This window comes from Trichoplusia ni, chromosome 3 (assembly GCF_003590095.1).
Source record: "Trichoplusia ni isolate ovarian cell line Hi5 chromosome 3, tn1, whole genome shotgun sequence".
NCBI lineage: Eukaryota > Metazoa > Arthropoda > Insecta > Lepidoptera > Noctuidae > Trichoplusia > Trichoplusia ni.
In genome coordinates this window covers 3,113,699-3,137,219 of record NC_039480.1, presented here as the reverse complement: position 1 = coordinate 3,137,219, position 23,521 = coordinate 3,113,699, and the positions used below count along the sequence as shown (strand labels likewise).

Below are 23,521 nucleotides of genomic sequence, written 5' to 3'. Positions count from 1 at the left end.
ATTATTTAATTATGCAACGATTTGCCTGGGATTGCACGACCGACAACAAGTCGGGCATTCCCAGTCAAATTTTTGGACTCTGGTAAGATCCTTTACTTGGACTTTGGTGGCGTGCACTTGGAGAGGCCTATGTCCAGCAGTGGACTGCGATAGGCTGATGATGATGATGATGATGAAGATCCTTTAAGTCCGCTAAACGAAGTTCTTCAAAAGCTGACAAAGGTGCGCGAGCGAATTATTCAGGTTGATTATTTTAAACATAAATTTGGCAAACAAAAAGCTGATTACTCAAACAATTTAAGATTATTGATAAAATATGCAACCATCAATGACGTTTTGCCACACATATGCGAAAAAGAAGTTGCATGTATAAAATCCAGTCTCTAGTTAAACTGTCACAGTATTGGCATCTCTTACTTTCTTAGAACAATCACATCAAAATAGAAAGTGATGGCTGAGTTAATGCTAAAAATCACTTTATTTCGAGGATGAAACTTCATTTTATTATGCGTTGATTTGACGGCTTCAGCCTTCAGGGCTTTTGGAAAAATGATGAAATGTCACTTTGTCCGTGTTTACCAAAATTGTATTTACATTAATTATTTTATATTATTATAAATATAGAAAGATGTTTCGCCATCACAGTGATCGTAAAGTTACTAAATCACCAACAGCTACAACTAGTAGACAAGTTGAGTATTCGTGCGATTTTTGTGAGGACGGACCGTGGACTAATGAAATCGATGCTGAGATACATAGAAAAAAGGAACATAGAAAAGAATTAACGCATTTATATAACGATAAGAACACTCACATGTGTATTGTAAGTATGTGTATTCAAGATATTTATTACTACTTTCAAGATTATTACAAGAATTCCCCTTTTATTATTAAGGATAAATTTTCCCGCGTCAAGATAATAACAACAATGTTTCATCCTATTTTAAAGGCTATAATAGAAGTATTTAGGTCAAAAAGACATGTTAACTCATAACTTCATAGTTATTAATTTTCGAGGCAATAACTGGAACTGCCCTTTTATTATTATGGAGTAATTTTCCGACGTTGTTACGTACTTATTCAACAAAAACTTTTATTGTATGTTGAATATACTTAAATATATAATTTAAAACTATATTTAAAAAATAGTCATGTTCTTAATAATATGTAACTTTCAAAGGCCTAGTTTAATATTAGAAAATGATTTTAAAATTTTAAAAACTACCAAGTGTGTTTTTCTGTCAGTCATCAAATTCATCAAATTTCATTCAGCGGTTTTTAAATTAAATTAAGTATCTTTTTGTTATTAAAAATTTACAAAAATGTAATTTTTATTACTGCCAATACTTCCAATTAATAAATAAAAATATAACAAGTTTTATTTAAAGTAATAACCTTTATTTTTCAATTCCAGATATGCCATAGAGATCAAAAAAGCAAATCGGACCTCATAAAGCATGTGAAAGAATTCCATTATTACTGCTCACCAAACGCAAACCGCATAAACCGAGAGATATTTGTATGCAGTCATTGTAACAAACTATTCTTTAACAAGCATTTATTATCAACGCATATGCAGCACTGGCATACGTTAGACTTGGAAGGGAAACGCTCAACGAGAGTACACTGTCCACGGTGCTGGCGGACAATCCGAGTGAAATCACTATGGTTCCATTACTTATACCATGACATGTTAAACGTTAATACCTGTCCGATATGCCTTAAAAACTGTACAAGCAAATTCGATGTCATCGAGCACATGAAGACTCATCCAGGTCACTTTTCATGCAATATGTGTGGTTATGCGGCAACAAAGGAACTACATTTCAACGCACACATGAATAGACATAGAAAGAACACGGTTATTACCTCAAAGAAAGATGTTTCACGGTTCTTCGTACCGGGAAGACAGCCATCCGTTTCCAGAAATTATCTGTACAATCTATTTAGAGGTATAGCTTTAGTTAACGAGATACAAATATGTATATTGTGTCGAGAGTTTTGTGAGTCAGATATTGAAATGAAACAGCATATATTGTCGGATCATGTGTGGAAGAGAGAGGTGAAACGCAAGAAACATGAGTGCGTTTGCGGTGAAGAGTTCTTCAATAGAATATTATTGAAACAACATGTTTTTAAAATGAAAGGGAATCATAAGGAAGTAGGTGAGTTTGTATTGCTGTTGTTATTTGGTTTTTGCTGAAATTTGACGACCACCGTGGTCGAGTGGCGTGAGCACCGGTTTCAAAGTGTCGCTAGCTCTGAGCTCCCGGGTTCGATCCCCGGTCGGGTCAATGTAAAAATTCACAATTTTACATTGTCTCGGGTCTGGGTGTTTGTGGTACCTTCGTTGTATCTGGATTCCATAACACAAGTGCTCTAGCAACTTACTTTGAGTTTAGAAAAATGTATGTGATGTTGTCCGCATTTATTTATTTGAAATACAAGGTGTGGTATGTGTCACCATGCCAAAGCTACTATGCGCTACATGTTGGTTCGATCCCCGTACGACAAGCATTTGTGTGATCCACGAATGCTTGTCCTGAGTCTGGGTGTCTTGTGCATGTGACTTGAATGTTTGTGAAAATCGATTCCGAACTTTCTGTCTATCTTATCGTATGGTTGATGTACACACCTGGTATCGAAGTTGTAGCACGCCTCTGACGTGACGCAACACAACCTTAAAGGGTTCCTCTCGGTGTTTTGCCTTCACCATTCTTAGTTAGATATAATTACTTTGTGCAATGTGCATACTGAGTTTTGTTATATTTTGTTCCTGCTCTGCTCCTATTAATTATAAGGTGATGATATTCATATATCCTACAGCCTTCCTCCATAAAAAATGTATGTAAATCGGACCAGTAGTCCCTGAGATTAGCATATACAAACAAACTCTTCAGCTTTATAATATGTTTCAGTTGATGTTCAGGTTAAGACAGAACAGGAGACAACATTAGAAGAAATAAGAAACTGTGATGATGATAAACAACAGGTTGTCTGTCAAATATATGAACTGAGTGAGTATTTTAATGCAAAAATTGTTGATATAATATTCCACATCTTTCACACAATGCCATCTACTCTCAAACTAAGCAAGGCTTGTATTATGAGCACTAGACAACTGATAAACATACTTATATATTTCTAAATACATACATAAAATAGATAAATTACACCCAGACACAGAACAAATGATCGTGCTCCCCATACAAACGTTTGTCCTGGGTGGGAATTGAACCCGGTAGCAAAAAAAAGGAGTTTTGTTATTTTATGTAAATTTCCTAAAATTCAGGCAATTTTGTGCTAAAGGAATATATTTAGTCAGAAGCAAGAAAGTCTGACAACTAGTATAACTACGAGATATCGTGCTGCCCAGGTAACTGGGTTGAGGAGGTCAGATAGGCAGTCGCTCCTTGTAAAACACTGGTACTTAGCTGAATCCGGTTAGACTGGAAGCTGACCCCAACATAGTTAGGAAAAAGGATAGGATGACGAAATGTTGTGTTTTATTGTTTCAGATCAAATCACAGTTGATGTCAACATGCTAGATTCAAGCGCAGTTGATGAAGCGACAGAGAAACAAATGATATTAAAAGGATTAGGGAGAATGGAGGAAACGTAATGGAACAAATATTCCTATTGTCTAAGTACTTAAAAACGGTAAACAATTATATAATATTATGTCTTTTTATCTAAAAACTCTGATTTAAATCAGAGGTTTATATTAATGTCTTTTTGTGTATTTTTTTTTTATGTAAATCAGTTTAATTATTAAATCTGATTTAAATCAGAGTTTTTAGACACGACGAATAAACATTGAAAAACAACAATAAAGATTACCAAATCGAATATACCACTGTAATATATAAAATAATAGCTGTTGCCCGCGACTTCGTCCCCGTGGGTAGAAGATATAAGTTATGATTTATACCTGCCCTGTTTTTTTCACATTTTCCATTGTATCTTCGCTCCTATTAGTCGCAGCGTGATGGTTTATAGCCTAAAGCCTCAACACAAAAAGATTTTTTCAATTTGGACCAGTAGTTCCTGAGATTAACGCGTTCAAACAAACAAACTCTTCAGCTTTATATATTAGTATAGATATAGATTAATATATATAAAATGTTAATATTAATATATATAAAACTGCGTAAAGTGGCTTATCAACTTGATAATTGCAATAAAATAATTATAATAATTGTCGTGGGGTGGATTCATAAATTCATTTAATAATGGTTTTCTCGCTCACCCGCCGCGTCAGCTCATGATTAAGGACTCCGGTTGGGTCCGAAACTAGTCGGGCGATCCCGAGAAATACGCGTGAGTAAACCGTTATTAAATAAATAATTGCATTGATATTAGTTTAAATATATCTATATTACTGCCGATACAGCCTTATATACTCTTAGCAATTTTATAAATAATATTATAATTAAATGGTGAAGTAGTCTAAATTATAATTGAAATATGCTTTGATTGTAGTAGAGAATAAAAAATCACTATAAACAGAAATGGATTTATGATCAAATTTAATTTTACTTATGACCATAAATAATAATTAATAGATTTAAAAAATCTAACGAACCTACGCTAAATTTCATCGGGTTTGAAGCTGCGTTGAAAATTTCAGCCTGCAAGCTTATCGGGAAGTGCCTCAAAATTGAGTTGCAAAAATCCAACCGGAACGACAAACAAACATGAAAAGTGAGTGTATAAAAACGTGAAAATTTCAGTGTAGCTTCAAACCCCATGACAAAGCAATTTACAACTATAAAAACGGCTGGCCCGATCTTGATAAAATTTAAATTTAGTGACATTTAAAAACGTGGGTTTTTAGATTGTTTTGATCCAATAATATTGTATATGTACTTATTAATAGTAACTCTCGTGAGAATGATTCAGCTTCAGATCTTCAGCTCATGATTAAGGACTACAGTTGGGTCCGAAACTAGTCGGGCGATCCCGACACATACGCGTGAACCGTTGTATTATTTAATAATATACTGTTGATAATCTTAAATCCAATTTTACACTAACTTTATTTTTCAAAATTATATATTATATTTATTTACTTTGCTCAGAAGTGTGCAATATAATATAATAAGATAAAATAATATAATAGGGATGATGACTGGGTATAAAAAAAAAAATCTCATTTGTCCCTCAGTTAGATAATTGAAAAGTATGAGACACGTATTTTTCCTTTTTCAGAAAAACTAGAATTGACAAAGATTAACTGCTTTAAAGTTTAGGAGAGGGGGCTTGTGACGTAACGATAGAGTAAAATTTATACTCAATCGTGACGTCACGCGTAAGTTTCATTCACTAATTTGGTCAATTTATGTTTGCGTGACAAATTAAAAAATACGTATCTATTATTATGCAAAAAACTACAAGACGGACTCTGCAAAAAAATAATTGTCATTATCCCTATTACGTTTTGCAATATTATAATTTAAATAGAAGCGAACAAATATAGTATGTACAGATATAATTATTAGTTGTAAGTTATGTAAATAAATATACGCGTTTAGTAGATTGAATGTTTTATTTATAATTACTTAGGTAAAGCTATACCTAAATAAATGACATGTTTTGTATTTTTGTTTCTCTCTTCACCCAATTATAAGACATTAACCTCCGACGCAAAAACGAGGGTGTTTTAAGTTTGAAAGTGTCTGCCTGTTTGTCTGTCTGACTGTTCGTCTGTCTGTCTGACTGTTCGTCTGTCTGTCTGACTGTTCGTCTGACGGTCCGTCTCTCTGACTGCCTGTCGTCTTCTTGGACAGGTTTGATAAATAATTGATAGAGTCATTTAAAAGTTGTACAGTAGATATATTTATCACAAGTTTTTTTTCGATGACACATGTCGAAACAATTGCGGTCTTGTAAATATCCTACTACTATTATAAAGGCGAAAGTTTGTAAGTATGGATGTATGGATGTTTGTTACTCTTTCACGTAAAACTACTGAATGGATTTGAATGAAACTTTACCACAATATAGCTTATACATCAGAATAACACATAGGCTACAATTTTTGAGGTTTCTAATGTGAGGTCGTAAAAAAACATTATTCATATTTGAGGGCTTCCGTTGCGTGTGCTGAGAAAACGGTTCAAGATCTTTTAACCACGTGGACGAAGTCGCGGGAAACAGCTAGTTAAACATATAATATCTATGAGTAACGATATTACATGCTTACTGACCAAATCCTACTTCAACACACAATAAAAGCGAAAGTTTGTATGTATGGGCATTTGTTCCTCTTTCACGCAAAAACCACTGAACAGATTTAGACGAAACTTGGTATTAAGAGATTTTGGATCTTTTATTAAGTAATATGTATTACATTTGAAATTATCCAAAGAAACCTCCTCCGCCAGATAATCCACCACCAAATAGATTTCCTGAAAGCAAAAATAAACATTTCCAATGAGATTTAAACTTTTCGCGGTGTGTTGCCACGATCCTCGTAGGACAAGCATTTGTGTGATCCATTAATGCTTGTCCTGCGTCTGGGTGTCTTGTGCATGTGACTTGAATGTTTGCGAAACTCCCCGCGGCAAAAATATATAAATACCTTAGAGGAAAAGTTGTGTTAAAAAATGTAGATTTGTGTTAAATATGTACAATGAAAATCTTCAAACCTCATATAGGATTTGGCTCCTGGCCAATGTGCCCATTGACACTGATTTACAATTTGTATTTGTTTATTATTCGATTCCCAGCGCTATCTTTGTATTCAAAGCAAAAAAAGTATCCTCAAAATTACCTGCTATCTTGGCCGGCGCATTAATGAAATTCGCTGCGACATCAAGAGGTGAACCTAGAAGACATAAATTAGGAAAATTTTAGAAATAAGCAATACAATAAAATATTTCACCCCTCCCCCCAAAATTTAAATGGCTCGAAGCCACAAAATCGTCAGTCACCAGTCGCAAATAAGAGCATTTGACGAAATGCCTGAGGTATAGAAAAAAATAAGATTGAAGTGATACATGCTAATCTAGTTACAGAGCCTTGAAATTTCCAATTTTTTATTGAAAATCGCTCATGGCGTCACTGTCTGTCTGTTGTCCGTTTGCCACCAGGTACATTGCACATCATGAAAAAATAAATTTAAAAAAATGCGTGCCCAATTACTGTAATAACAATAGCTTTCCTTCAGTTTTGACTATTTTAAATTCACAGCCATTTCATAAACCCCAGTCTAATGGCAGATGCCAGACAACGGATCCTTAAGAAAGAACCCCAAAGACTCCCTAAAAAGCACGCAAACTTTACTTACCCCCTGAAGCAGGTCCGGTTCCTGAGTTGGTAACTCCAGAGCCAGAAGCTCCAATATTACCAGATGCTTGACCTGGTGGTGATACCTGTGCAGCTCCCGATGGTGCATTAGACTCTGACGAGGGTTTTGCGGCACCTAAAATGTGGAATTTATTATTATTTATCTTACTGCCTCAATTCTCTTTTATTATTTCTCTTATTTAAAAAAACTCCCGCAGACTCCCGTTAAGGAATTTAATCCTTGTGTCGCGGGGGGTTTCACAAGCATACAGTTCACATGCATAAAGACACTAAGACTCAGGACAAGCATTCGTGGATCACACAAATGCTTGTCCTACGGGGATGGAACCCGTGACACGTTGCGCATAGTGGGTTTGGCGTGATGGCCTCAACCACCTTGCTATCTGTGCAGTCAATTGTTACCAAATTTTGTTGTCAAAGTAAAGAAAAAGGTTTGTTTATTTTTTAAATAGCGTGAAGCGTTGAATTATTAAGGAATATATTTGAACAGTTACTATAGTGAGACTGATTAATTATTAAATGATGCAACGGTTTACTCACGCGTCAGCTCATGATTAAAGACTCCGGTTGTGTCCGAAACTAGTCGGGCGATGCCGATAAATACGAATGAGTAAACCCTAGCATTATTTAATATTAAGGCATTTTTTTTTGTTTCTGCGGCGATTGTTCATCGTCTGAGAAAATTTTAACTGTCATCATGAGATACAGCCTGTTGACCGACGGACAGAAAAATAGCAAACCTTCTATAACTTTAAATCAAAAGACACATCTAGTCTTCATTAAAACAGATTTCGTTTTCGTTCATGAATAGTTTATCTTATATCCTTTTTGATAGTTCCACTAAACTTATGTTAAACTGTTGAAGAAAACAATAGAAATACTGAAATAACTTACCACCAGGATTCGTCAATAACTTCAGAAGATCAGACCCGGGGAAAGTCCCCGGCTCTGGCATTCTGATATCAGCTTGCCCGGACAATTTGACAGCCGGCAATCCGGGCATATGCGGTATTGGCAAGCTAACACCAGCTTTCAACGGCTCATTGGATCCTGCCTTAGGTACAGGTAAAGAATCAGCTATTGATTTACCAATATCAGCAAATCCAGATAAAGCTTGGGATGCTAAGTTGGCAGCTGCCTCTGGCATAGCTTTCGCCATTTCTGGTAAAGCATTGGCCATTTGCGCCAAGTCAGGTATTCCTGGGAAACCACTTGATTCTGGTGATGCTGTATCTGAATTAGGAGACTTTCCAATTTCTGGTGATGAAGCTATATTCGCTGGTAAACCTCCATTTAATCCTGGGATTGTAGGTGGAGCTATATTACCCATTCCTGGTAAATTGCCTAATCCGGGCAAAGACTTGGCTATATCTGGCATTCCAACATTTGGAGTTGGTAGTCCTTCGGGCAGTTTTGGTAAACCAGGTGGAGTCATTCCGATGTCACCTGTCGGTGTGGGTAGAGATAAACTACCTCCAGCTGACGCTGGAGCAGCAGATGCTGGTGTTGAAGCTGTTGCGGTGGTTGCGGATGGAGGTGTAGCCGATGGGGTAGTAGCTGCTGGGGTTGTAGCAGCTGGTGTTGTAGCTGCAGGTGTTGTAGGCGCAGCGGTTGTAGGTGCTTGGGTAGTTGCAGCGGGTGTTGTAGCCGCTGAGGTAGTTGCAGCTGGAGTTGTAGCCGCTGGGGTTGTGGCTACTGGGGTTGTAGCAGCTGATGTTGTAGCTGCAGGTGTTGTAGACGCAGCGGTTGTCGGTGCTTTGGTAGTTGCAGCGGGTGTTGTAGCCGCTGAGGTAGTTGCAGCTGGAGTTGTAGCCACTGGGGTAGTTGCGGCTGGAGTTGTAGGCGCTGGGCTAGTTGCGGCTGGAGTTGTAGCCACTGGGGTAGATGCCGCAGCAGTTGTGGCTGCCGGGGTTGTAGCCGCTGGGGTTGTTGCCGCTGGAGTGGTAGCTGCTGGTGTTGTAGGCGCAGTGGTAGTAGGCGCTGGGGTTGTTGCCGCAGCAGTTGTGGCTGCCAGGGTTGTAGCCACTGGGGTAGTTGCGGCTGGAGTTGTAGCCGCTGGGCTAGTTGCGGCTGGAGTTGTAGCCACTGGGGTAGATGCCGGAGCAGTTGTGGCTGCCGGGGTTGTAGCCGCTGGGGTTGTTGCCGCTGGAGTGGTAGCTGCTGGTGTCGTAGGCGCAGCGGTTGTAGCCGCTGGGGTTGTTGCCGCAGCAGTTGTGGCTGCTGGGGTTGTAGCCGCTGGGGTGGTTGCGACTGGAGTGGTAGCTGCTGGTGTTGTGGCAGCTGGTGTTGTGGCCGCTGGGGTAGTTGAAGCTGGTGTTGTTGCCGCAGCAGTTGTGGCTGCCGGGGTTGTAGCCGCTGGAGTTGTTGCCGCTGGAGTTGTAGCTGCAGGTGTTGTAGGCGCAGCAGTTATAGGCGCTGGGGCAGTTGATGCTGGTGTTGTAGCCGCCGTTGTTGTAGCCGCTGTAGTAGATATTGTAGTAGTTGGTGCCGGAGTAGTGGTGGTTGTAGTTGTGGTTGTTGTTGGTGCTGGTGTAGTTGTGGTTGTTGTAGATTTTGTCGTTATCGGTGACTGAGTTGTACTACCAGGCGCTGAACTACCGCCATTACCTAGTCCAAGCGATGGTAGGTCGAAAGCAGGTAGCTTAGGCAACCCATTACCAATGACTGGTATTATGTTAATAGGACTACCGCCAGATGGTGACAAATTGGGGATTGAAGGGAAAGACGGTAATCCTCCATCAGAAGGAGAAAGTCCTGCATTCGGAGCATGAAGTCCTGCATTAGACCCAGGAGCAGGAAAACTTAGTCCTGCACTTGGTGTGTTTGATCCAACATTTGCAGAAGCACTTGGATTTGGATTACCACTTGCAGTCGGATCTATCCCAACATTTGGAGTACCACCAGCCGGAGCTACTGGTGGTGAGTTACTTGAAGGTGCAACTTGGTTATCCTTTTTAGGAGAAGGATTAAAATCAGCTGACACAGAAAAACTCAAATTCGGTGATTTTGAATCAGCTGATTCTTTCGGAATAAAACTTGAAGCGATCGAAGAAGCCGCATTAGCAAATGGTGATACAATACTTGAGATTATAGGGAATGGATTATCTTTGGTGCTTGGAGCTGGGGTATTAAAGAAACTAGAAATAACTGGTATTGGTGCATTCCCTGGTGGACTTAATGCGTTTATAAATGGTGAGAAGATACCAGATGGTTTGGGTGTCGCAGGCTTTGCAGCAACTTTGGCTGATGCCCTATTTTGTGATGCCATGTTGCCGAAAAGGTTGAAGTTCATTGACGGACGAGAATGTGTGTTTTGCTCGAATCCTGAAATAGAATTTGAAATTAGACTTATTGTGGAGTTTGAATCATATTATATTCATCATCATCGGCCTAGCCTTTTCCCAACTATGTTGGGGTCGGCTACTAGTCCAACCGGTTTCAGCTAAGTACCAGTGTTTTACAAGGAGCGACTGCCTATCTGACCTCCTCAACCCAGTTACCTGGGCAACATGATACCCCTTGGTTAGACTGACTGTCAGACTTTTTTAGCTTCTGACTAACTGTAACGACTGTCAAAGATGTAGGAATAACAGCCGGGACCCACAATTTAACGTGCCTTCCGAAACATGGAGAAACTATTTATGAAAATTGTCACAAAAATAATTAAGAGAATACGATTTTCTTTCATTCATCGGCACTTATAAATAGCAGAATTGGGGTCCAGCAGTGGACGAATGTGGGCTGATGATGGTGATGAAATATTAACGCAGTTTGGAATATATGTAGTTAAGGCAACAGCGAATGACGTCAAATTGTTAGTCGAAGAGAAAAAAAGACAATAAAAAAAAATGGTTGGCATTTGTTTTTGAAAGCATCATTCTTTGGTAGGTTGGTTTCGCCTAAGGCAAAACTCTGTCCATTGAAATAAAGAATTTTAAAATCCAAGTATTCATATTTAAATCAACTTTATATTGATTTAAAAAGTTATAGTGTGACCTTCATTTCAAATTAAATCGAAGAAAGAATCAAATAATCAATGAAATTATTAATTATTCGTAATTTACTTACCAAACAACGCATAACAGGTGTTTATAAGAATCTGAAAAAATATAATTAATTTAATTTTAATGCGTAATCTTCATTAATTATGAGACCAGCCTGTAACTGTCCCACTGCAGGCCTCTCTCACAGAGAACGAGCATTGATCACAACGCTTGTGAGCTGCCCCACGGTGGGGCGCCATTACCCAAGCTGTTAATAACACCAGCCTGTAACTGTCCCACTGCGGGCCTCTCACACAGAGAACGAGCATTGATCACAACGCTTGTGAGCTGCCCCACGGTGGGGCGCCATTACCCAAGCTGTTAATAACACCAGCCTGTAACTGTCCCACTGCAGGCCTCTCACACAGAGAACGAGCATTGATCACAACGCTTGTGAGCTGCCCCACGGTGGGGCGCCATTACCGAAACTGTTAATAACACCAGCCTGTAACTGTCCCACTGCAGGCCTCTCATACAGAGAACGAGCATTGATCACCACGCTTGTGAGCTGCCCCACGGTGGGGCGCCATTACCGAAACTGTTAATAACACCAGCCTGTAACTGTCCCACTGCAGGCCTCTCATACAGAGAACGAGCATGGATTATTGTTATACTTCAAACACCAAAAGAATTCCTTCTTCTATAAGTCGGTCTGTCTAAGCCAAAATACATCCTTCCCCGAGGTTCCTTTACTTTTGGTTAGGGGGTGGAAACCTCTTTATATACTGTCTCTTGAAACCTAAACCGCCAAGTAATTCACGTTCAAGGGTTTCTGCTATTTACAATGGCCGATGTGTGGACGGCAGACCCAAGTTCTATACAATAAACTTCAAATTATTGTATCGGCAAAATGCTTAAGAGAATAGGAATAATTTAAAATTTAATCCAATTGCCATTCATTCATCGGCCATTGTAAATAGCAGAATCGAGGCCCTGGAGTCGGTGCTTGGCAATGCTTAGTCGTAAATACTTGCTAGGGTTCACAAGTTGGTGTATGAAGGATTGCAACGCATTGCCATACACCGACACAAAAACGCGGATGACGTAGCGCGGCGGTTCAGGTTGAGTCAGTAAGAGTCTGACACTACCCATTTCCTCCCCCGAGGGAGTGGGTGTCCATGAGGATTACCCCGCCTAAACAAAAAAAAAAAAGGGTTCACAAGTTTAAACCTAGGCTAAGTGGTGAAGATATTCTTCTCACCTATTCCTGGATTCCTTTCTACAAATATTATAAACGCGAAAGTTTGTATGTATGGATGTTTGTTCCTCTTTCACGCAAAAACCACTGAACGGATTTAGACGAAACTTGGTACGCAGATAGTTTGTAACCAGGATTAACACTATAAAGGACGGTTTTTATCCCCTTTTATGTTATCGCGGGATCGCTTTTGATTTTTGATTTGGTTGGAACGGTCGGGACATCGGGAAACAGCTTATAATATATTATAATACTAGCTGTTGCCCGCGACTTCGTCCGCGTGGTTAGAAGAAATTGCGACTATAACTTGAGATTTAAACTATCCTATCTCTCAAGTTGGATCGAACTGCACATGGTGTGCGAATTTTATTATAATCGGTTAAGTGGTTTAGGAGTCCATTGAGGACAAACATTGTGACACGAGATTTATATATATATATTAAGATAACATCCCACATTTTCACACAGCGCCATTTAGGCTTAAACTAAACAACGACTGGCCTGTTGGTCTAGTGGTTAGTGACCCTGACTGCTATATCGGAGGTCGTGGGTTCGATTCCCATCCAGGGCAAATGTTTGTGTGATGAGCACGATCATTTGTTCTGTGTCCGGGTGTAATTTATCTATATTATGTATGTATTTAGAAATATATAAGTATGTTTATCAGTTGTCTAGTACTCATAATACAAGCTTTGCTTAGTTTGAGGCTAGATGGCGTTGTGTGAAAGTTGTGGAGTATTATTATTAAACAAAGCTGGTTGGACTAGGGTTCGCAGATTAGAGTCTTAGCTGTGTTTTAGTCTAATTATCTATTTGTATTTAATTATGCAAGTAAAATTTAAAAGTACCAAGCAATTAGATATCAAATCTTGCAAATAGATGAGAAGATTTGTTTTGCACGAGATCGCAGATTCGAGCCATACGCAAGCGAGTAGGTACAACCTGAGTGACTGTTACAAAACTATGTAATTTCGTTGTATATATAAGGCACCACTGACAAACGATGCAGGAAAACATGATGAGGTAATCTGGATTCTAAATATTATATTCTGAAATTGCCCGCAATGATCTGGCGTGGTGATCAATGCTCAAAAACTTATCTACATAGGTGGCAGTGTTGTTCCATAATTGGGATATTTACTAATGTGATGTAATTAATATAATTTGTTTATAATTTTCCTATATTTTATTTTTATATTTTATTTTCAGAGGATTAGCATTGCCATTCAACGTGGCAATGCTGCCAGCCTTTTGGGCACACTCCCAGCCGGCAGCGATGCCGATGAATTTTTTGATGCTTTAATTTAATATTTTTTTGTTTTTTAACTTGTAAATATTTAACTCTGTAAAATTGTAAATAATTTGAATATTTAATTTTATTTATTTTCCTATTATTAACAAAAAAACTGCACTTTAAAAAAACTCACCAAACAATAAAAAACTTTTAACTTCCCCATTTTGGTTCACAACGGCATGAAAAATTAATAAATTCTTTAATAATATATTACTTTGCCAATCTTATATACATTAAGCGATCAAATAACTCCCAAATTGTTTAATTTCTACTTTGCTTTAGTTAATACAGATGTTTTAAACAAAAGCTTTATTTGTAGAGCTGTAATTTCATTGTTAGTTGTTGTGGCCACGAAGTTGGAGGTGATATGGGGTTATTACCGTTAAGTAAAGTCTAGAGGCATAGAATTTGTTTCTAGAAGTATAGTTGATGGTCCAGGTCATCTAGATAAACAGCAGACGGCACGGATGTCCGAGTGGTTGAGGTCACCACGTCAAACCCACTGAAAGCGACGAGAGTTCGATCCCCGCGTAGGAGAAGTATTTGTGTGATCCACGAATGCTTGTCTTGAGTCTGGGTGTCTTTGTGGATGTGACTTGAATGTTTGTGAAATCCCCGCGATATAAAGATTAAATTCCTTAATGCGGGAGCCGTTTTGTGTTATGAATACTAAATAACTTATAAAAATACTTATATAGTTCTAAATACCCATTAAAGATAAAATACACCGAAACGCTGAAAAACATATCCTGGTCATCACAAAAACATTTTTCCTGGGTGAGATTCGAACCCACGACCTCCGGTATAGCAGTCAAGGCTACTTACCACTAGACTAACAGGAATGTAAAATCTCACAGCAACGTTGACTTCGATATTCCATCCTTCTACTATTATAAAGCCGAAAGTTTGTAAGTATGGATGTATGGATGTTTGTTACTCTTTCACTTAAAAACTACTGAATGGATTTGAATGAAACTTTACCACAATATAGCTTATACATCAGAATAACACATAGGCTACAATTTTTGAGGTTTCTAATGTGAGGTCGTAAAAAACACATCTTTTGCGCTTAAACGGGGAAAATTCTAACCACGTGGACGAAGTCGCGGGCAACAGCTAGGTATAATATGTAATATATAATAATTTCTCTAATTTTCCCAAACCGCCAGTTTCATGGCCTGACGAAATATAAATTGACATGTATTAAGGAAACGCTTTGTTGACGCGCCTCCGAACATTGACGCATATGACATATTTAAGTCATATTTTGACAGTTACAATAACAATTATCTGGAAGCGTAATTCACAATTTTGCTTAAACTGTCGTAATTTCTTTGTTTTACAAACTAAAAAGATGGTGGTTTCAGAAAAAGTTTTCGTTTTGTATGCAATCGTAGGTTTTACCTAGTATATCCTATCTCACCGGTTCTCTATTACGTTTATGAGTTAATTTAAAGCTGCTGATACTTACAAATAATGGCTTGCTATTGGTAAATAAATTTCCAAAATCGATTAAGTAAATCCTGAAATTACGACAACGTCACAAACTCACAAACTTAACCGCTTTAAACTCATATAACTCTGACATTTTATTCCGGTGTGAAACGCTAATGACTTCAACCCACGTCGAGGGCACAGATATGACGGACTTCCACCGACTAACACCACCCCGGGCACCTTCTACTGCTTTAGCCAGAGTCACGGGAGCGCTCGCGCATGCTCTGCGCGACTGTGGCTGACTCTAGTCGTTAAGACCTCCTTCTCGAAAAGACTTGAGCCATCTAGATTATAATTTAAGGAGTGTTTAGTACAATAAAACGCTCAGATTCTTATAAAATAGGTAGATATATTGTCGGGTTCACATTTCATCACAATTTCACAAATATAAAACATTCAGACTGAACGGATAGATCAGTTAAATAGTAGAGGTCACCACGCCAAACTCACTGAGCGCGTCGCGGTTTCGATCCCCGCGTAGGACAAGCATCTGTGTGATCCACGAATGCTTGACCTGAATCTGGGTGTCTTGTGCATGTGACTTGAATGTTGGTAAAACAATCGCGACATAAGGATTCAATTCCGTAGTGCGGGAGTCGTTTTTTTTCCAAAATAACAGGGTCTTTTTTAAACAGTATCACATCTCTTGAGTGCCAGATTAAACCAACGCTGGGCCTGTAGCGAAAGACTGCAGGCGGATGCTGGATGCGGCAAGCCGGAGACAGGGCGCCATGGCGCTCATTGGGGGAGGCCTATGTCCAGCAGTGGACTACTAAAGGCTGATGATGATGATGATGGGGCTTGTAGCAAATTCGACTAACGGGATCCTTTGTTTTGCTGTCAGTTCTTAAAGTTTCTTGACAGTTTTGACTTGCATTTCAGTAGCGGACTTCTAATAGTAGGGTCCATATCATTTGCTACTTGATTGATCCGGAACTGCACCAGTTTTGTTAGTTCCCGAAGACAGTAGCAGATATGAACGCTCGTGGTACGGTAGCGTATAGCGCCGGTGTATGGGCGGCGCCACAGGCACGCCCGACTGACGTCACGCCGACAACACGCCATGCGCACCCAGACGCCCGCACTATTGGACCACCGGAGTCACCCTGGAAATGAAGAGGAGGATACAGAAACTGTATGAAGTTTCTTGGTAAAGTATCGTGAGACTGATTTATTATTAAATGATACAGTGGTTTGCTGTGGCGTATGTATCAGGATCGCCCGACTAGTTTCGGACCCAACTGGAGTCTTTAATTCTGAGCTGACGCGGCGGGCGAGCGAGTTGAACTGACGACGCGTCGAGCCGCGTCAAATCACGATTAAGTAAGACGGCAATCTCGATAAATACTTAAAGTAAATTGTTGCATCATTTATTGATGGTCCACCAGGCTTTCTAACATTATGTCCCAAAAAAACTTGTTGAACAACAGACTTCAAAAAGCAGTAGTTTTCCATTTCGTTGGTTTCTTTATAACCGACTTTATTGAATCTTTAATTCATTTAACGTGAAATAAAAGGCTATTCTATGAAATAAAATTTCAGGAAACTTGGCTCTGCATAATTATAGAATTGCATTCTCTTAACAGTCGTTAATGGCAATCCTAAGCTAAAAACTCTAGTCCAACTAAGGACTATCGTGTTGGTCGTATTGCATTACCCCGGTAACTAACTAGGTTGAGGAGGTCAGACAAGCACTCCTGGTAAAAAACTGGTACTTAGCTGATTTTACTTAGACTGGAAGCCGACCCCAACATAGATGCCAAAACTCTAGGATGATGGTATACCTGGCAAGTATCCTTGCCCCCTCTCTTCTCTCCTGCACAGATATGACTGTCAGGTCTTGGTCCATCAGGTAGTTTGAGTGAGGTGCCCCAGATTTCGCGGCATTCCTGCATGTTCCACACAGGAATGGAAACGCTGCGGAGCTGTTCGGAGTGGTCTCCACCTAGAAGAGATTTTTGATATAATATAATATTCCACATCTTTCACACAACGCCATCTAGTCTCAAACTAAGCAAAGCTTGTGTTATACTAAACGATGACACACATATTTATGTATAAATAAATACACACATGTACTGCCATTTCATCACATAAACATGTTGTGACGACCTCCGTGGTCGAGTGGCGTACGCACCGGTTTCAAGGTGCCGCTAGCTCTGAGGTCCCGGGTTCGATACCCGGTCGGGTCAATGTAAAAATTCACATTTCTACATTGTCTCGGGTCTGGGTGTATGTGGTACCTTCGTTGTTTCTGAACTCCATAACACAAGTTCTTTAGCAACTTATTTTGGGTTCAGAACAATGTATGTGATGTTGTCCGCATTTATAATTGCAAGGTTTCATAATGTGTCACCGAGCTTAGTGTTTCGGTGGTTTCCGTTGGTTACATTGCAGATCTTAGTTTATAGGAGATGCGATGACATGGCATGTGTGGCGTGTATTTTAGTAATTAAATAGAGTAAAAACTACAAAACACGCTTTGCCTTGACACTTTTTTCGTATGCAAACCCTTTACCCCTTTACCCCATACCCGGGGTTGGATTTAAAACAGCCAGTCCGCCATCTTGGGGAGGCTGCCATATTGGATTTGTAATGGCGTTTCTTAGCTTGTCATGAATTGTCATCAGAACTCAGACCGTGAGCAAAATTTCATCCTTACTAAAGACCAGGAAGTAGGTCAAATTAAAAAGTGAAGTTAATAAAAGCCTGTTTCTAACACACATTAATTCGAAAATATCTTGATACGTGCTAGGTTTTAAACTTTACTTTTGACTGGCACTTTGGCGTAATAGTTTACTACTTTTAATTCTAGTACTTAAGTAAAGACTCTTATATCCTTACCAAATTCCGTTCTTCCCCAACCAGTCGCGATGATATTCTCGCCTTCCCGTGGCGCTTCACCCAGGCACGCCGGTCGTATTACATCGGAGAATCTGTAAAAAATAAAATGATTTTGCTACTTATAGTTTAATATATTTGCTTAAAATATCTAACTGCGACATCTGTAAGTAGTTTTTATTATTTTCACTGTGCCTTTAATGTATCTCTATGTAAAATTGTATCTGAATAGGTTGTATAAAATGTCGGAAAGGATTTTTATCAATTGCATTTACTAATTTTTCACAAATATTCAAGTCACATGCACAAGACACCTAGACTCAGGACAAGCATTCGTGGATCACAAAATCTCTTGATCTAGGCTGGGATTTAACCCACGACACGTCGCGAACAGTGGGTTTGGCGTGATGACTTCAACCACTCGGCTACCGGTGCAGTCAATTCAAATGCTTGTCTTACAACACATTCTCAACATACGGGTTATGTCAAGACACGTTTCATATCTCGACGTACTGCGTGGTCGAGTGGCGTACACACCGGTTTCAAGGTGTCGCTAGCTCTGCGGTCCCGGGTTCGATCCCCGGTCGGGTCAATGTAAAATTTCACATTTCTACATTGTCTCGGGTCTGGGTGTTTGTGGTACCTTCGTTGTATCTGAATTCCATAACACAAGTGCTTTAGCAACTTACTTCGGGTTCAGAACAATGTATGTGATGTTGTCCGCATTTATTTATTTTATAATACTCACGTGACTTTCTGTTTTAGCTTCAGAAGCGCTACATCATGATAGGACCTCCTCATCTTGTATTTGGGATGTCTGATGACCTCCTCAATCTTGATGACGACAGCGCTGGGGTCGTCCAGGTACGAGGAGCCGAGCTGAACGGCTTGAGGGGGGCCGCTGGAAATATCCACACTTTGGAAATGGGTTATTATGTGGTGGTGTATATTTCGGGTGGGTGGGTGGGGTGCCTTGGAAAGCGTTCCTGCATTAAGGGATTTAAGTTTTGTGTCGCTGGAGGTTTCAAAAACATTTGGGTGTATGATGTGTATCACCAGTTTTCAAAGTAATATTTTACCGACGTTTTTATACACTCACTTTCTTCTTGTATGTATGTTTATCGTTCCGGTTGGATTTTTGCAACTCAATTTTGAGGCACTTCCCGATAAGCTAGCAGGCTGACATTTTCAGGGTAGCTTCAGACCCGATGACAATGCAATTTACAACTATAAAAACGACTAGACCGATTTTGATTAAAATTTTATGGACATTAAAAACGTAGATTCTTAGATGTTTTAAATCTATTCATTATTAAAGTAAAGGTCATAGGATATAGATCCAACACATGATCTTCATGACTCACCTGACCACATCGAAGTCTCGATCGTGGAAGGTGCAGTGTCCAGCTGTCAGCACAAACCGGTCGCTGATGAGGGAACCTCCACACTTCCAGGAGTAACCGGTGTTCTGGAAAAGGGGATACGTTACATTTGTTGTCTTTCTTAGCTGTGTTTTTCCAGGTTACGTAGAAACAGGGTATTTGACAGAAAAAGTATCTGTTAAGTCCGTCAGACGAATTTCTCAAATATATTGAATACGTATTTTTTTCTTTTATTTCGTAATCTTCATCATTCGTCTTTGGGGAAGGGTTTAAAATCTCACGTGACGTCACTTACCAGTACGCTTTTTACTAGAAAGTGATCTTTTTAGCCCCCCCCCTACCAAACTTAAGCGCTTTTTCATATAAAAAAACCTAAGCACACCTATGTTGTAAATGCTGTGTGTTCCTATAATAGTCATGCATATGAGGAACGATATTATTCCTGGTCTTAATTCTGATTATAAACTATCAAAGTACCAAGTTTCATCTAAATCCGTTCAGTGGTTTTTGCGAGAAAGTGGAACAAACACCCTTTCAAACTTTCGCATTTATTATATTAGTAATATTAATTACTGCTTACCCTAGTCTTCATCCACCCCACGAGAGCCATGTGGGGGAACTCCTTTATGGTCACCACCTTCCCTCCAATGACTAGTGGGACGTTGATGGGAGTGCATGAGCTGACATTCAACTCCACCGGGTCTGGTGAGGGCAGGAGAGGAAGTGCCACCACCTTCTTAATCGTGAGAGCTTTGTAGCGGTCACACACTGGAATTAGAAAGACAATCGTTTTTATCATTCTTTTAGACGATACCCGCAGAAAAGAATTGCATCATTGAGTCGCGGTGGGATCAGAAACATTCAAGTCACATGCACAAGACACCCAGACTCAGGACAAGCATTCGTGGATCACACAAACGCTTGTCCTACGCGGGGATCCAACTAACACGTCACGATCAGTAGCTTTGGCGTGGTTACCTCAACCACTCAGCGAGCAAATAAAATACTTATAGGTTACAACTGTGCTATGGGCTGATGACGATGGCGTGATGACGATGATGATGATGAAAAAACAATTTTACATACAAATAATTCAATGGAAAAATTTAAACCTCAAACAGAACATGAATTTGCTTCTCCTGACTAATCGTACTTGTAACTTTAATAACTAAACTTTTGAGTTGACTGATCAAGAGTCACAGTTCAAATTTGTCCACTCATCATCATCATCTCAGCCTATAGCTGTCCACTGCTGGACATAAGCCTCTCCATACGTTCTCCAACGCGACCGGTTCATTACCACTACATCATGATGGCTTATTTCGGACGAGTATGAAATTCTACTCACTTTTCTCCGCCAAATCGATGTACCTCCTCTTTTGCCTCTCAGTCATATCCTCTTCATCAACTCCCAGCACAATTTCGGGCTGATCATTCCCAAACGCAGACTCAGTCCCTCCATAACCATTATCAGGTTTACTCGTAGCTCCATAATCATTACCAGGTATATTACCAGTTCCAAAAACATCATTATTATTCCTGATCGGTTTATTCGTTATAGGTTGCCCAACTTCGTACACAGGTTTTACTCCTGGACGATTGAGTAAAGGATTGTCCGTAGGATAGACAAAGGAGTTACCGTTTACACGGGAATTAAGATCCATGCCTTTGTGTGTTGGTCTGTCATAGTCAATTTGACTGATACCGGCTATAGGTCTTTGAAAAGATACGTTCGGATTTCTCGTGTTAGATCCGGTGTTAAAACCATTTGTGAAACCGAAATTCGGTAGTACAGGATCATAATTTTGTTCAGGATTGTAATCAGTATTTATGAAATCTCTATTGTTGTTGTTCATATGCCTATTGTTATTAGCATTTGAATTCGTAAAATCTCTATTATTTGAATTCATATTTCTATTATTATTTGAATTTGTATTCATAAAATCTCTATTATTTGAATTAATATTTCTATTATTATTTGCATTTGTATTTATAAAATCTCTATTATTATTTGAATTTGTATTCATAAAATCTCTATTATTTGAATTAATATTTCTATTATTATTTGCATTTGTATTTATGAAATCTCTATTATTATTTGAATTTGTATTCATAAATTCTCTATTATTATTATTTACATTACTATTAAAATTCCTATTACTATTATTATTTCCTAAACTAGGATTACTATTATAAATAAAATCACTATTAACTTCTGTCCTTCTATTAAAATTTGTGCCTCTATTACTGTCATAGATTTCCATTGGCCGATAATTATTATAATCAGTTGCAGGTCTAAAATTGACATTGCTATAGAAATTTGCTTCCGTAGTGGTCATTTTGGTTCTTGCTCTTTTGGTGGTCACTTCATAATTGGGAAAATAATCTCCAAATAATATATTACTGTATTGATTTTTTATAAGTGACCTTGGATTTGATTGACTAGAGTTTTTCATTTGTTTTCGCTTGGGTTTCTGTGTGGTCGCAAATATGTAGTCATATTGGTTGACAGGAGGTTTCTTCGTGCTTCTCTCGTTGCTTCTATCCATCTTCTTTTTGTTGTCCTGTCTTTGCTGAGAGCGAGGGAATGTGGAGAATGTATTGTAATCATTCTGCTGGTTCGCTTGGAGCAGTTGCTGTAGGCCTTGGAAGATGTCTGGAAAAGAAGGTAATAGTATGTTAGGTTTTTTTTCTGTTTTAACTTTATGCAACGCCATCTAGTGTGAGATAAGTAAAGCTTGTATTATTCTAGGTTCTGTTCGTGGCTTTGGTGGCGTAGATACCGTTACGACAGACGATGTTCGTCTTTAACGCAAAAAACACTATACTGATTTAGATGAAACTTTGTACACAGATAGTATATAACCAAGATTAACACATAGGATCGTTTTTATCCTGATTTTATGCTCCCGAGTGATCGTTTTCGAATTGTAGCGGGCAACAGCTAGTAAAATATAAAAAATACACCCTATTTTAGTTATCTATAGTGTTAATAACAGCCTAGTCACTACACTACCGATGTTATACGGTAACTTAATAGGTACCCAGATCAGTTTCATAACAATTTATTTAAAAAAAAAATCTTTATCAAACACATATTAAAAACTGATACATTAATAAAATTCAAAATTGACAAGTCTAAGTGCCTATTCTAGAAGGATAAGTTTTTGAAAACTCGTTCAAAATACAAGAAATTCTGGTTTTATTTTATGACAATTTATGTCGTTTAAGCAAAGTATTCAATATCTTCTTAATAAGATGTCAACTTAACGCATCCAAATAACCGGTACTTATACGTAGATATGTTTCAAGAGTGACAGTCACGTCAGAAGTCCACAGTCACATACACAAGACACCCAGACACAGGACAAGCATTCGTGGATCACACAAATGACAATCGCGGGGATTGAACCCGCGATACGTCGGCGTCGCGTTTATTGGGTTTCTCGTGATGTCCTCAAGGACTTAGCTCTCCGTGCTGTCAAATATAATTAATTATAGACAGGTGTGCTTCAAGTTTTGACTACACGGATAGCCGAGTCACAGTAGAGTCGTGATACTACTATAATCTGTGTCTTTACTAAGCGCGACGTGTTAGTTCGATCTCGTAGGACAAGCATTTGTGTGATGCTTGTCCTGTGTCTGGGTGTCTTTGTGCATATGACTTGAATGTTTGTGAAATCCGAGACACAAGGACTTCATTCCAAAGCGCGGGTTTCTAAGCTAAGCTAAGCCACAATATTCAATATTTTTTACAGCCATATATTACCTACATTATATATAATAATATTCTGTTATATCCTTACCAAAATACTGGCTCCGTGCGACCGCTATCACGGTGATGAAGACCAGAACGGTGAGAGCTGAATTCTTGTACATGATTGCATTATTATCTGAAAGAGACAAAACATAAATCAACCTAATAAAAAGAAAACGCCCCTCGCAATAATAAAAT

At 38.9% G+C, this 23,521-nt stretch overlaps 3 protein-coding genes across 4 annotated transcripts; 1 reads left to right on the top strand and 2 right to left on the bottom strand.

Moving 5' to 3' along the window:
* The first annotated feature begins 540 nt into the window (after nt 1-540).
* On the top strand, nt 541-3,874 carry LOC113508900 (PR domain zinc finger protein 15-like). The gene is made up of 4 exons (XM_026892070.1): nt 541-823; nt 1,415-2,165; nt 2,919-3,017; nt 3,519-3,874. Exons 1-4 carry the CDS (start codon nt 629-631, stop codon nt 3,620-3,622), a joined length of 1,149 nt encoding a protein of 382 aa, XP_026747871.1. The 5' UTR covers nt 541-628; the 3' UTR covers nt 3,623-3,874.
* Nucleotides 3,875-6,316: 2,442 nt separating this feature from the next.
* Nucleotides 6,317-14,339, bottom strand: LOC113508898 (mucin-2-like). 2 transcript variants are annotated; one of them, XM_026892068.1, is made up of 6 exons: nt 13,980-14,337; nt 11,380-11,410; nt 8,206-10,635; nt 7,292-7,426; nt 6,776-6,829; nt 6,317-6,410 (listed from the first exon to the last, which is right to left on the bottom strand). In XM_026892068.1, exons 1-6 carry the CDS (start codon nt 14,007-14,009, stop codon nt 6,361-6,363), a joined length of 2,730 nt encoding a protein of 909 aa, XP_026747869.1. In that variant the 5' UTR covers nt 14,010-14,337; the 3' UTR covers nt 6,317-6,360. The 2 variants fall into 2 exon arrangements, with proteins under 2 accessions (XP_026747869.1, XP_026747867.1); XM_026892066.1 differs by lacking the exon at nt 6,317-6,410 and having other exon boundaries at nt 6,417-6,829; nt 13,980-14,339.
* Nucleotides 14,340-15,672: 1,333 nt separating this feature from the next.
* Nucleotides 15,673-21,512, bottom strand: LOC113508899 (prostasin-like). The gene is made up of 7 exons (XM_026892069.1): nt 20,915-21,512; nt 20,147-20,334; nt 19,549-19,652; nt 18,933-19,085; nt 18,188-18,279; nt 17,128-17,288; nt 15,673-16,449 (listed from the first exon to the last, which is right to left on the bottom strand). The coding sequence occupies exons 1-7, from the start codon at nt 21,504-21,506 to the stop codon at nt 16,294-16,296; spliced, it is 1,446 nt and encodes a 481-aa protein (XP_026747870.1). The 5' UTR covers nt 21,507-21,512; the 3' UTR covers nt 15,673-16,293.
* Nucleotides 21,513-23,521: the final 2,009 nt, after the last annotated feature.

Excerpts from the sequence above, each read along its gene's own strand:
- LOC113508898 (XM_026892066.1), bottom strand. The coding sequence starts at position 14,009 with ATGGGGAAGTTAAAAGTTTTTTATTGTTTG. Across the intron at positions 11,411-13,979 it reads TAAAAGTTTTTTATTGTTTG|ATTCTTATAAACACCTGTTA; the intron begins GTGAGTTTTTTT and ends ATATTTTTTCAG. Across the intron at positions 7,427-8,205 it reads GTTATTGACGAATCCTGGTG|GTGCCGCAAAACCCTCGTCA; the intron begins GTAAGTTATTTC and ends TCCACATTTTAG.
- LOC113508899 (XM_026892069.1), bottom strand. The coding sequence starts at position 21,506 with ATGAATACAAATTCAAATAATAATAGAAATATGAATTCAAATAATAGA. Across the intron at positions 19,086-19,548 it reads CGAGACTTCGATGTGGTCAG|CGGCCCCCCTCAAGCCGTTC; the intron begins GTGAGTCATGAA and ends GGATATTTCCAG. Across the intron at positions 17,289-18,187 it reads TTGGGGAAGAACGGAATTTG|GTGGAGACCACTCCGAACAG; the intron begins GTAAGGATATAA and ends AATCTCTTCTAG.
- LOC113508900 (XM_026892070.1), top strand. The coding sequence starts at position 629 with ATGTTTCGCCATCACAGTGATCGTAAAGTTACTAAATCACCAACAGCT. Across the intron at positions 824-1,414 it reads AGAACACTCACATGTGTATT|ATATGCCATAGAGATCAAAA; the intron begins GTAAGTATGTGT and ends TTTCAATTCCAG. Across the intron at positions 3,018-3,518 it reads CTGTCAAATATATGAACTGA|ATCAAATCACAGTTGATGTC; the intron begins GTGAGTATTTTA and ends TTATTGTTTCAG.